The sequence below is a fragment of the Electrophorus electricus genome, chromosome 7 (genome assembly GCF_013358815.1).
Source record: "Electrophorus electricus isolate fEleEle1 chromosome 7, fEleEle1.pri, whole genome shotgun sequence".
Taxonomy (NCBI): domain Eukaryota; kingdom Metazoa; phylum Chordata; class Actinopteri; order Gymnotiformes; family Gymnotidae; genus Electrophorus; species Electrophorus electricus.
Window position 1 is genome coordinate 5025083 of NC_049541.1, and position 13634 is coordinate 5038716.

The following is a 13634-nucleotide window of genomic DNA, read 5'->3' on the forward strand; positions in this document are numbered from 1 at the left end:
TTAATGTATTATTAATATAAGACATCCTGATGGTGGTTAAATGGTCGCAATGTATTCACAAATATCTGATTAAAAAGCTGATTGGCTAACTGTTGGAGAAGACAAAGTAAGCTAAGGAATTAACGAGATGAATGTAGACTCACTATTTTGTAAGCAGCAGTTCCCGTTTGCGTAAAAACTATTTTATACAATTTTTTATAAAAATTAATAAACTAATTTCAAATAATTCTTTATCCCTTTGTAAAGATGGGTCTTTATATCAATGGGCAGTGTAGCCAACTGCAATTTCCTGTAGTCTTAAATTGATGATATGTTGTAACGTTTTTCTTAACAGACAGTGCACTGTAATTGTGTCCACATTGTTACCTTCAAAAGGAGGACACAGCAGGTCTAACGTTTCTGTGACATTCTTCCAGCTGACTTGGTTGCTGTGGTTGCAAACAATAAAGCCACTTTTAACAGATACAGTGAGGCTGGACACTGCTGAAGAGATCATGCTCTGTGGAAAACAGGTCATGTTGTTGCAGTTTGACTGGAGCAAGAGGTCATGACCTCTGCAGGTCACTGTCACGTTACAGTCGTCACCCCTAGACTGCTTAGAAAGGGCAGTCAGAACAGGAGCCTCGACTGGAGCTGAAATATATGATAAAGCCCATTTGTAATGGAATATGTAATATATGCCAGGTAAGAAACAGACTGTATACCAATAGATTTGTTTCCCTAAACATAGACTGCATAGTGCATAGGCATATTAATCTTATTCTTCTTACTCTTCCTCCTAATCATTAATGATTAACTATGCTAATTAACGAACCTTGTTAACATAAACACATAACATATATAAAGAACCTTAGTAAAACGTGTAAAATCTATAAAACATATAGGACATTAATGAAAGAGTCTACAAATGATCATAGGCAGAGTATGAATAAATTGACAGAGAAATTATCATCTGTTCGGTCCACAGTGAAGCCAGGTGTCATCTCTTCTCAGACCCCTCACTGTGAGTGATCTTTATGTCTTCAGTATTGAATCATCATTTTGTCTTTTTGCAAGACAGTATGGATTTCCCTGTAGCGGTAAAATCACTTACCATTGCTATGAACATTTGTGATTAAGAACCAGATAAGCTGTTTTGATTACATATGTTGTGGACATACTCCAGTAGTAGTCAATAAAGCAGCTTTCATGGGGCTTTGTTCTACTTTGTTCTACTAAATTTATCCTTCACTACATGTTCTTTCCAAGAAAGATAGATTTTGTGATTGACATTTAAATCAGTTATGTCTACATGCAGAAACTGCACTTGTATAAGTCCATCACACACAGGAGAGCCTTACATTTTGTAATGAGAAAATATCTACCGGAAATGAGAAGTAAGTGTGCTGAAAGAGTGGAAAGTCCCTAAGAACTTTCACAAGTAATTGTGCCTTTAGTGGTTCTATTTTTTCATTTTCCAGTTCTGAAAAGAGAAGCTTCTGACAAAGACCAACGCAGCAATTGCAAAAATATGTTGGTTTTTTTTTTCACCTAATTGCTGATTACATGCATGAAACTGCTGAGAGCATACTAAGGTATCACCACACTCTTGTACATACATTAACTGTACTATAACTGTACATATATTAGCTGTATTAGTGTTAGACTTTATTCATTAATGTACTACCATGAGCAAGTCCTCTCCCATCCATATTAATGTGATATTATTATTCTCCAGTGCTTTAAATAAGTAATTTAGAAACATCACAACAGTAACTGCTCTGTTTAGAACATAAATAATATAAAAAAAAAAAAAATCATACCTTGCACAAATATTCTGTAGTGAGCAACAATTTGATTTGTGGAACTAGTACGCATTTTGGCCACATAGTCTCCACTTTGATTCTTCTGTACATTCTTCAGAGTCAGAGCAAATGTTTCCATGTTAAATTCCACATTGTCCCAAGGTTTCTTCACAATATCTTTGTGCTTGTGGTTGTAAGACACAACTACATGCTCTGCTCTGTGTATCCAATCCAGTATGAGAAATTGTCTTTCTTGCTTGGGAATGACAAACTGAACTGAAGCTTGCTCTTGGACATAAAGAGCCAGCTGGCCATGGGGCACTGGAAGCGCACACATGAAAGCACAGGCTAATTCACTTCTTTTTTCTGCTTTTTACTTCTCAGACTACTGTGTAGTTAAGTCAAAGTTATTTGTTAATTTATTTAGAATCTGAATACTGATGATTAGCACATGAGTGTCTCACATTTGTTTAAATCAACGTCAAAAATCAAACTCTAATTCCCAGTCAACAAATTTATAATACTCATACAAATTAAGAGGAATTGTTGATATTACAGAATACACTGTACCTGTGCCGGTGTGCAACATGAGCAGACAGAGAGCCGTACACCTCCAGATGCCAGCCATACTGACTAGACAGAAATGAATTTATGATTGTGTCAGCAAAATATCAAAAGATGTCATTACATCATCATGGTATGTGTTGTCTTTTTCTTTTTTTTGGTCAAACATTTAAGACAAAATCATACATTTTACTTTTTTATGAACTAATTTTAAACCACTGGTTTCAGTACATTTTTGATTATTATGACTGGCATTTAGGAATTCAAAAGTTGACATTTTAACTTTCATTTTCATGATAAAACCACAATGTCTAAGACAGAATTATATATACTTATACATAATTTAGAAAAAGGAGCTTTTATATACCTTAGATATGGATATTCATTCAGAACTCATTTTGTCACGATTTTAACACTTAATTCAACAAAAGCTATGGTTGAACATTATGCTTACGTCCACCAAAATGCGACGTCCTGTCTCAAGATGCCCCTTCCGTTCACAGCACACTCACGAAGGTTTGGTTTGGGTGTGTTTCCTATTTGTTCAGAATTAAACTCTTGTGCCATTCATGCTAGCCCATGTCCAGTGTTTGTCCAGTGTTTTCATTTTGTGATGAAAGCCTACAGAATGATTCATAACAGAATGTGTGTTTGTGCTGTCTATACAGATGTATTAATCTGTTTGTTTTGATGTTTTCTCTTTGTGCACGGGGAAAAAAATTGACACACGACAAATTGGTAAAGACTGCAGTTTCAACACCGCAAAACATACACATCACACTGCTGTCGTAACATCACCATGGCCACACCACTGTGGGTCACTCTGACCAAGATTCTTCAGATGGTGCTCCAGAGTTGAAAACTACTGTGTATTACCATGAGGATGACTACAGTATTGTTTCACCTGACACAGACTGTGATGATAAGAGAGCGAGAGAGAGACGACCGATATGTCTTCACTCAAACAGCGAAAGTGTTCCTTCTAACAGCATTTATATGAACACACGCAGAAACAGAAACAGTACAAGCTCTGTGCCGCTGGAAGGTCACACGGTGAACACATATGTTAAAGAGGACAGTGATTATAGCATTTACATGAACAGTGGTCTGTTGAGTGAGGTCAGAGAGGGTGAGTCTGGAAGCGTTTATGACTGTGTATGTACTGAGATGGATGATATTTGTGGTGCATATGGCAGTACTATGGAATCTGAAAAAGAAGACTTGTGTTTACACACTTACACGCATCTATGTAGCTGTGTAGACAACAGTGAGGTTTGGAATGTGTGAGTGTTTTCAGTTGGGTTGCTCTGCATGACCCGCCAGATCCATGAGTTCAACAAAACAGCCGGTGAATCAGGCAAAACAGCAGAAGCTGATTTATATTGCACATATACAGTGGGAATTCAGAGAGCGTTTGGCACTGGTACAGGGTGTTTCAGAATAATACTATCCCATGTCATAAAGCACCCACTAACTGACAACAATGTCAGGACGTGACTGGCCAGCACAAAGCCCAGACCTGAACCATAACTGAATGTCTTTCAGATTATTTGAAATGTACATTTAAGGATCAACCCCTAGCAGAGGATACACAGCAAACTCCATTGTTCTATTAAAGAAAGAGTGGATGACTAAACGACTACAAAATGTTGGAAAGAGACTACTGAGACAAATCAGGTAGTTCAGACCTATTAACATTTGCAATCAAAACACATTTTGGATTTAACTACTTGTGTGCAGTACGTTTTCCTGGAAAAACCCAACCTCAGTCAAACAACATCAGCCCCAGAAAAAGTGTGAATCAGGAAATCCTGCAGGTAAAAACTTTCATCTTCCTTCTAAAAATCATCTATTCAGACAGACCTGAAAGATGTTTATTCTGATGATACTTGGACTATGTGCCTTTACTTCATCTAGAGGTAAGTTACTATATTATATCAATATACTATATTAATACTATAATATTACATGTATCTTCATATACATTAAAAGTATTAGAATAGGTACATTAATAATTTTCTACTATCTGGCATGAAAAAGCTGCGAATCGTGTGGCAGAAAAAAATCCGAATAAATAAACAAATAAAACAAACAAGAAAATAAACACAGCAACCAACGAATCTGAGCTGGCAGCTTTGTTCCCGTGTTCAAGGGTGGTTAAGAGGAGTTACGCAGTAAACTGATGCTGTAGCAGAATCATATCACATAATTCAAAATGACTGCATGCGAAACTATTTTAGCAGTACATCTAACATTTTTTACAGACACAATTATTCAGTTTATATTTGGACATTTTATATTTGGATATTTTTTCAAGTAAAAATTGTGAAGTCCAGTCCAACTGCATTTTTTTTCTTTTTTTAATCACATAATTTTCCAGATGTTGATATAATAATTTTTTATCTTAGCAAAAATGTTTGCCAATATCTCTTTTAGAAAACTAGTTGGGAGGGGGAAAAAATGGTCAAAAACATTTTTGTATATTACAGACTGATGATCTCACTAACATTTTCATCTTCCTGTTCTTGTTTTGTTGGTGCTCATAGCCCTGTGTGCTGAGCGGTCAGTGTGTGCTCCTGTAGGTGCCTCCGTCCACATGGCAACGCAGCTCCCCAATTCCACCGACTTTACCACCTTCTACTGGAGATTCCGTTCTGAGCTTAACTCATCAGTGAACATCGTGACATATATGCAAACGTACGTTGACACGGTAGTCTCAGAGGTGTATGGGGACAGAGTGGAGATCAGTAAGGAAACCTTCTCTCTGACACTGAAGAAACTGCGCAAGACAGACAGTGGCATCTACACAGCAGAGGCCAGTGGTCTGAAAGTTACAGACATCACTAGATACAACCTCACTGTCCTGGGTTGGTTTTATTCAATTTCCACTTTCTCCTTTCGCTCTACCATATAATTCTTCTCACTTCAAAATGTTTAAAAAAGACATTAGGGCCTCGCATTCAAATCAATTATTATTTGGGTGAATAACAAGCTAAAATACACTTTTTTGTTTGGACCTCTTTTTTTGGATACACAGTGCATATGTGCTACTGTCAACGTTTCTTTGACATATTTCATGCATCTTGAATATCAGGATTATATCCAGATAGGGAATATCCACATAAAATGCAAGTGTAAATGCACTCAAGATGTTTAAATCTGATTGCTCAAATCACTTCAGGAAGTGTTATGGACATGCATTTAAGACAAACAGTTTAACAGCCCTAATCTGGTGAAGGAAATGTTCTTTCCAGACATCATATCACCTGTGCTACAAGGGAGATAAACATTTTAGACCACTAGTACACTACATATGGTACACTGATATGTGTTAAAAACACATATCGTGCAGTCGTGCAAGTGGCTCTAGGCTGCACTGACCACAATCTCACCTCAGATGCTCATCTAGCCATCAACAAGCAGGATGTTAACAGTCAACTAAAACTTCCTAAAACAAAATCATGGTAACTCACAGACTAACTTCTTTTTGTTTAAATCTTACTTAAACCAGTTTTAGAAATGGCCTTTTCCATCTGTATAAATTTTATAATTGATTACTGAGAGGATGTACTATATCTCATGAGAGAGACTTTTTCTTATATAAGAATGAATCATCTAACTGTAAGTCTGAACTGAAATCTGAGGTGCCTTCTGTTTCTCACTAAAAATGGAATCATGCACTACACACGGTAATAATGGGCATTGTGTATGTTTCAGATGCAGTGTCTCCGCCTGCTAGTGGGTCTGTGTGCCTGTTGAAGACAGTGTTGTGCACTGTAACACTGATCCTGATGTTGTCGGCAGTCATCACTGTCCACATCAGAGAGAGACTGCTCAATAAGGATCTTAGAAAAATGACCAATCTTAAATAAAATTATTTAAACTCTCCACTCGCAGACCAGATGGACAGACTTTGGTTAAATACTCTTATTTTAACAGCAAAACATACAAAAAATACAGTTAAACTGCATTACACATTTACAATAATTCAGCTTTATTATATATGTATTTTTATGTGTATACACACACACCTTTTACATTTTGAATAAAAACTATACATATACTATGGCACGCAATGTCCCATGGATGGTTTGGTGCTGCAGCAATTTTCAGAAACGCCTCTTCGCAGTGCATGGTCATTAGACCAGAAGGATGTGGTGCTGAATGTTTCTGCATTTTCTGCAAGTCGCTCTTGCTCTGATATTACATTTTTGTTACATCCTTGGGACTTTTTTTTGAGTTGGTCTTCGTGTTGTGATGTTAGAATTTGTTTTTCAGGTTACTCACAAGAGGGTGCACCAAGAACCAGTGAACTGTCGAGATGACATTGTCACAGATACAGACGGTTAAAGGGACAATTAATGCCCTGTTAAAGATCTGCATCGCAAATGTGTAGGCCCGGGGCGTCTTGTCCAGTAGACCCCTCGTGTGCCATGGTAGACGCTGCTCTGTATTGCTGTGTGTTGGTACAATTACTGCCTGTGGTAGACTCTTTTTGAGATTGAGGTGTTAAAGTTGACTGTCCTGTTTTTGTGTCTCTGGTTCTGTGAATAGGGCCTTATGAGCTATCACTTGCTGTCCAGCTTGGCTCTTAGATAGAGCCTTTGAGATGTACCCGATCTTTAGCGGCTTTGTGCACAAGGCCTCGAGTAATTACATGAAATGCTTCTCTATTAGCAGGATTGAGTTGTTATAGCCAGTGTCCACTGAGGACCACTAAGAGTTATATACAGTTATTTGACTGTCAATTATTGAGTATTGTTTTGTTTCTTATTGTTTGGAGTCGTAGGGGTGGGTGCCATGTTCTTTTTGCTTTGTTGTTGTATTTATGTTTTTGTGATAAGGAGTTGAGGGAAGAGTGATTGTATTTATTTTTTGTTTTGTTTTGTTTTAGGGAAGAATGATTGAATCTTCTCTAGTAGATTTGTTTTGTTTGTTGGGATGGTGTAAATCCCACCCTGAAGAAACACTCCAGTTTAGGTTTAGTTTATGCTGTGTATATATTCTGTATGTGTTTTGTTCCTGTATAACAAGAACACCAACAATACATCACTGAAAATCCCATACAGTGCGTCTCCGTGTTTTTTTTATGTTGCGCCCTTTTGTGGGCCTAGATTCGGAGCTCCTGAAAGGTGCAGATAATAGGGTCCTAACAATTGTAATGCAGCAAGTGCTGTTCCTAAGTGACTTCAGCTACCCACAAGATTAACTGCATTCACAGCAGCCATGCATGTGACAGCCTCATGCTTCAACTTCTAATATATTACTGGTCAGAAGTTTGAATGCACCTGCATTACTATGCATTATATAATCTCAGCATTATTTTTATGCATATCATCTGGTTTATTAAACAAAAATTTAGTTGGAAGTAATGAATGAAAGGATAAAAACTGCCATAGAATAGAACTCCATTATTTATTTGAAAATATATATTGCTCTCATGTGTACATGCAAATTTGTCTCAGCTAAAACAAACACAAGCAAGAGGAAATATAAACACACACAAACACACAGTACATGAGACTGAAAAAAGGTGACTCCTTTAATCTACCATTGTGATATTTCCCCAGAGCAAGGCTCTGCTGCATTACCTAATCACATTACAATCCCAACAGGAGGAAGGCATTTCAATTAAACCCTCTTTACATTAAACACTGGGAGATATATGTAAACTCAAACAACATGCACAATCTCTTTGACTACCAATAAAGGCATACCAATAAATTCCCAATGCCAATCAATAAAGCTGCACTAACCTATATTCTTTTTCCCCCATTCTTGCACTTCTTCTTGGAAGAGAGGTGTGGAGTCAAACTTGTTTATGGGGTATTCAGGAGGTTAAAAAGTTAAGCTAAAAATGTGTGTCTTATGCATCTTCCAGTGTTTGCTACTGGTGTTTGGTACTGTATGTGTTTTAGTAATGTTGACCAGAGCCAGTGGCAGGTGTAAGTTGGGTGTTTTGTGGCAGTTAAGCAGTAGAGATTGAATTGGCTGCTCTCATGCATGGAAATTCCAGGGATAAAATGAAAGTGATAAAACTTCTGATCTCTGTCTGTGATTTAAGTGTTTCTTTGACGAAGGCATTATGAAACCTGAGAGATTTCAGTCAAATCAAACGAATGCTGTACAGCAAGTCTGCACTGGTTGCTCAGGTTGTTTTCTAGGCTGCTTTAATACCTTGGCCTACGTGGAGCAATCCATTATTAAATGATAAAATGTATGACAATTCTATACCTCATGACATTAACAGCTATTTTTGTCCTTAACAAATTAAATGGGATGGAAATAAATCCACTTTTATATGAATTGGAAAGATTTTTGTAACAGATAATGGCCATGAAATTTATATTCAAAAATGATTCCATTGTTTATGACCAAATGAGCAGTAGTATAACTATTTATTGACTTTATTCACTGTAGCATAAATAATTTCAGAAATGTCTTTCCTATGTGTCTTGCTTGTACATGATCACAAGGAGGCAGCATAAAAGAATCACCAATAATTACCACTTTCCTAATTATCACATTGTCCCGCCCAGAGTTTAAACAGTAAAGAAGTGACAGCATTAACTGTATTTTTAAAATGTTTGTAATTTGCAGGTTTTCTCAGGCAGAATGAAGCATCTTGGAAATTAAACATTCTTCCCATACACCAGTGTCAGACGTTTTGTTTCTTCTTATTGTTTGTAAAACCACACTGGTGTCATCAGTGCTGGTCACATGCACTTGAATTTCTAGCTTCTAGAATGATGTAGCAAAGTATACTTTGCATTAAATATAGAAGCTACAAGAAACTGAAATTCATGGCTGCTACATACATACACTGAAATGCAGTAAAAGGCAAATCTGGTTATTTAAAATATAATCATTAAAACAAGAGACTAGGGTGGAGACAGAAACACAACCAAAACAAAAACAAAACCATATAGCACTTATAGTCAGGAGATAATAGTTTGACATATTTAACCTGTTATTGGTATAACAGCACTAACAAAAATACAAACATTACCAATTTGGGGAAATCAGTGACCTTTAGTGCAAATGTTACATTAATATGTTTCAAACGATATGTTTAATGCCTGTCCCATTGCACCCGTAATGCCTAGAAAAGCAACAGTCCATTCAAATGGCTAATAATGAAAAAAAAAGAATGTCTAATTGCAGTCGATGAAAATACTTGCAGTAGATGGATACTTGCAATAGTGTTTTTAATATGTCTAATTTTTAACGTTTTCCCTTACTACTCTGGTCATTCCGCAATACATACAAATATCATTAAAAAATTATTTTTTTTAAAATAATCAGTATATTATATTTATATATTAAGGTCAGACAACTGCAAATGACATCTAACTGCCAATTTCAAATGCCATCTACTGTTCTTATGGAATGTAAAATTAACATTAAATCCAGTTTGTAATATGTCATCAACATATTCTGTTTAACTCTATAACTGCCAGTTTCAATCAAACCAAACAGCATTATTTCAAGATAATATCATTATTTCAAGATAATATCTACACTGAAATGAGTTTATAGTTGTTTATATAGCTATTACTGTATTTCTTTAAACTGTGTAACTCAAATGGCAACAGAAACATTCACAAAAGACTCTGGAAATCAAAATAAATTAAAAATCTAAAATTTTGTTTCTGCATTATTCAGCGTATTTAACAAATCACATTGTCAGAATATTAACCTGGTATAAGGTATTTGGTGTGGTCCCACTAGATTCTTCACTTCCTGAAGGCTGTGTTGACTTCCTTACCACACTGTACACGGTAGAAGGTGGTCCATGTTTATCCAACTTCCAAATCCAAATTTTAAGGGTTGGCACCAGGCCGAGGCCCCCTCCGGCCACCAGAGGGAGGCCTCGAGTCAGACACGCTACTACTGACGCTTGATGCGCAACAGCTGTGCTAGACCTATAAAAGGCCCAGTGAGCCGGTCACTCAGTCTTTAGCCAAGCTCCTAGGTGGTAACTCTGGGTATTGAGGTTTTACCTGTTGTAAGATCTAACTGTTTTGCACAGTTACTTTAGATTTCAGTGGGTTTACTGTATGTACAAGGTGAAATAATGAACAAAGAAAATATAGCATCATAACTGATGACAATAATGTTGTTGTATGAGGAATATTGAATTGAATGTATGAGCTGGACAGGTCCTAAGATGTTTCCTCTACAGGAAAAGGAGGACATAGAGCACTACCTGACAACTTTCGAAAGAATAGCACATGCATGCAGATGGCCGTATGAAGATTGGACTCTGCATCTCATTCCTCTAATGAGTGGGAAAGCTTGAGCAGTGAACAATTCAATGACTACAAGAAAGTCAAAGATGCCATTTTACGAAAATTCAAAATCAACGAAGAAACCTGCAGACTTAGGTTTCGTTCAAAGGTGGTTCCAAGCAGCAAGTCACCAAAAGAGCATCAATCAAGACTCAAAGATCTATATGAAAAGTGGAAGACACCAAAACAACACACAAAAGAAGAAATCAATGACACCCTCTTTCTAGAACAGTTCATGGAATTCATCAACCCAGAATTAAGAACATGGATCCAAGAGCGCAACTGAACATCATCCAGACAATCAGCTGAGCTAGCCGAGTCATATATCGCTGCACGAACAAGCCCCCAAAGCTACCAGCTAGGACAACGGCGCCCCAACCATAGCCCAGTTAGTAAGTTTGTGGGGAAGTACAATGGGAATGGTCCTAAGCTGAAAACTTCAAATACCACTGTAGAACATCCCCCAGAAAACACCCCTACTGCAATGCAGTCAACCAGTACTCTGCAAAACTACAAAGAAATCACCCCTAATATGTTTTAGCTGTAGACAGGCAGGCCGCTAAGATACAAATTGCATCAAACATGGATTAGGAAGCATACCCTCATGTTACACACCAAGGCCTAGGACACGAGAACACTTATTTAATTCAGACACTGTTATACCGGTAAAAAAAACAAAAACAATAAGGTATACAGAGCGCTAGTAGAGTAAGGTTCAAGCCAGACATTAGTCACACAACGTTGCATCAGAGGCCATGACAGCTTGGGTACTAATAGTGTCAGAATAAAGTGCATACATGGGGAGGAAAGGGAATATCCCACAGCAGATCTACAGGTAGAAATAGAAGGGCAGCAGTACCTCTTGACAGTAGGGGTAATGTAGGCGGCCCCTTATCCAGTCATACTAGGCAGAGATATGCCAGTACTAGTAGATCTACTATAGAAACATAAAGAAGCAGTAGACGTCAGGGTTGTAACTAGGTCACAAACCATAGGACAGGGACAACCAGACAACCCCTTGGACATTTTACCTTTTGCACAACACTGTAAGGAAAGAAAAACAAAAAAGACAAAAAGACAGGAGGAGGTGAGAGGCACTGTCATTAAACAACAGTTACAGGACCCCAGATGTGCTGATACCAATCCAGTACCAGGCAGTATATCAGAGTTGCAGAAGCAGGACGATATGTTAAAAGCCCTGTTTAACAAAGTCATTAACAAGGCAGAAATAAGTGGTACATCAGATAAAGAGAAGTTTTTGGGTTTTTTTTGTCAGGGAGAATAGACTTTACACACACAGGTGACCAATTGGTAAGCTTAAGGGACAAGGTTTTAGAGATGGGACACACTAATCCATGCAGGTCAGCAGAGGACAGTGGCAAGGATTGCTAATAGGTTCTACTGGCCAAGACAGTACCTGGACATCATAGAATGCTCCAAATCTTTCCCAAAGTGCTAACTCACAGCACCAGTCAAGAAAGGTGAAAGGGCCCCTATGATTAGCCTACCAATAGTAGATGTTTCTTTTAGCAGGATAGCCATGGACAAAGTAGGCCCTCCCCTTGACCACTTCGACTACCCATACACACCATTACATTGACAGTTAAAAACACTACAGGAGGAAGCCTGTAGTGTCTGTCCTTAAGATGAAGCAGTTCGGGAGCAGTATAGGCAATTGCCATGTTAAGTAATGAAAACGCTTCGGAGACGTTAATAATCCAATGATGAACAACACTGATAAACCCCAGAATACACATTGCAGCCGCCGCAGCTAAAAGACTCAGGCACAGCAAAGTTAGATAAACCACATTAGCCTACAAATCACTAGCAACTGTCGAGACAGACGGTTTTGTCTACTCGTCAGGACAAAAATAACCACACACAACATGTGAGAGAGTGGGAACTTACTCGGATGAAGTAGGTTAACGTCAGTCGAGAATGTGAAAAGGGGAAGCTCGTGTTAGGCTGTTCCAGCGTGAGTGCAACAGGTAGCAGCACAACAAGCGGCAACACACAGCAGCATGCAGTGTCTCCCCTTGATGGTGCATCTGTGTGTCTGCTGAAGACATTGCTGTATTCTGTAATGCTGATCCTCATGTTGTAGGCATTCATCACTGTCCATATCAAAGAGAAACTGCTAAATAACAAGTTACTAAATTATTTAAACTCTCCACTCTTAGACCTGATGGACTGGTTTTGGTTCAAGTCATTTTAAGAGCATAATTCACAATTCATCTGCATTGCACATTGGCAAAATAGTTCAGTTTGATAATATTTCATTTCTTGTATACACACACAAACACCTTTTACATTTTAAATAAAAATTATACACATATTGCATGCAGTTAAGCCCTCGACAGTTTGTTTGCTGCAGCAAGTTTCAAAATAACCTTTTCCCACATGCACGGTCATGTGATCAGAAGGATGTGGTGCAAAATGTGTTTGTTGGAGGAACATGCTCAGTAAAAGCTGAATTTGAACTGCTTCTGCCCATCTACCACTAATATTGTGTGATTAAACAGAACAACATGGAATTCTTTAGATGTTCTTAAAATACTATTACACTAATAACATATTTCACTTTCTGCAAGTGGCTCTTGCTCTGAAGGTACATTGTAATGCAGCAAGTGCTGTTGTTGAGTGACTTAACTTCAGTTAAACCCAAGAATAACTCCATTCACAGCAGTCAAATGACAGCCACGTGCATCATCAATTACTAATACGCTACTGATCAAAAGTTTAAATATACCTACTTGAAATCAGGTTTTTGCTATTCTAATTAAAATGTATAATCCCAGTCTGCCTTTTCTGCATATCATCTGGTTTACTAAATAGAAAATGAATAGAAAATAGAAATTCAGTTGGTAGTAATGAATAAAAGAAATAAAACAGCCATGGAATTGGAATCCAATTATACAAACCCCAGGTAATTTTTAAATCTGTTTACTGCTTGCATTTGAAAAATCTTATAAATGACTACTACAAACACATCTCT

The 13634-nt window shown here is 37.5% G+C and overlaps 2 protein-coding genes across 2 annotated transcripts; one reads left to right on the top strand and one right to left on the bottom strand.

The window, feature by feature from the left end:
- LOC113586718 lies at nt 1–3093 on the bottom strand. Its single transcript, XM_035528752.1, has 4 exons — nt 2803–3093; nt 2355–2417; nt 1803–2105; nt 1–633 (listed from the first exon to the last, which is right to left on the bottom strand). Exons 2-4 carry the CDS (start codon nt 2410–2412, stop codon nt 260–262), a joined length of 735 nt encoding a protein of 244 aa, XP_035384645.1. The 5' UTR covers nt 2413–2417; nt 2803–3093; the 3' UTR covers nt 1–259.
- A 1100-nt stretch (nt 3094–4193) lies between these two features.
- On the top strand, nt 4194–12743 carry LOC118241691. Its single transcript, XM_035528104.1, has 4 exons — nt 4194–4267; nt 4895–5215; nt 6066–6218; nt 12628–12743. The coding sequence occupies exons 1-4, from the start codon at nt 4219–4221 to the stop codon at nt 12741–12743; spliced, it is 639 nt and encodes a 212-aa protein (XP_035383997.1). The 5' UTR covers nt 4194–4218.
- Nucleotides 12744–13634: the final 891 nt, after the last annotated feature.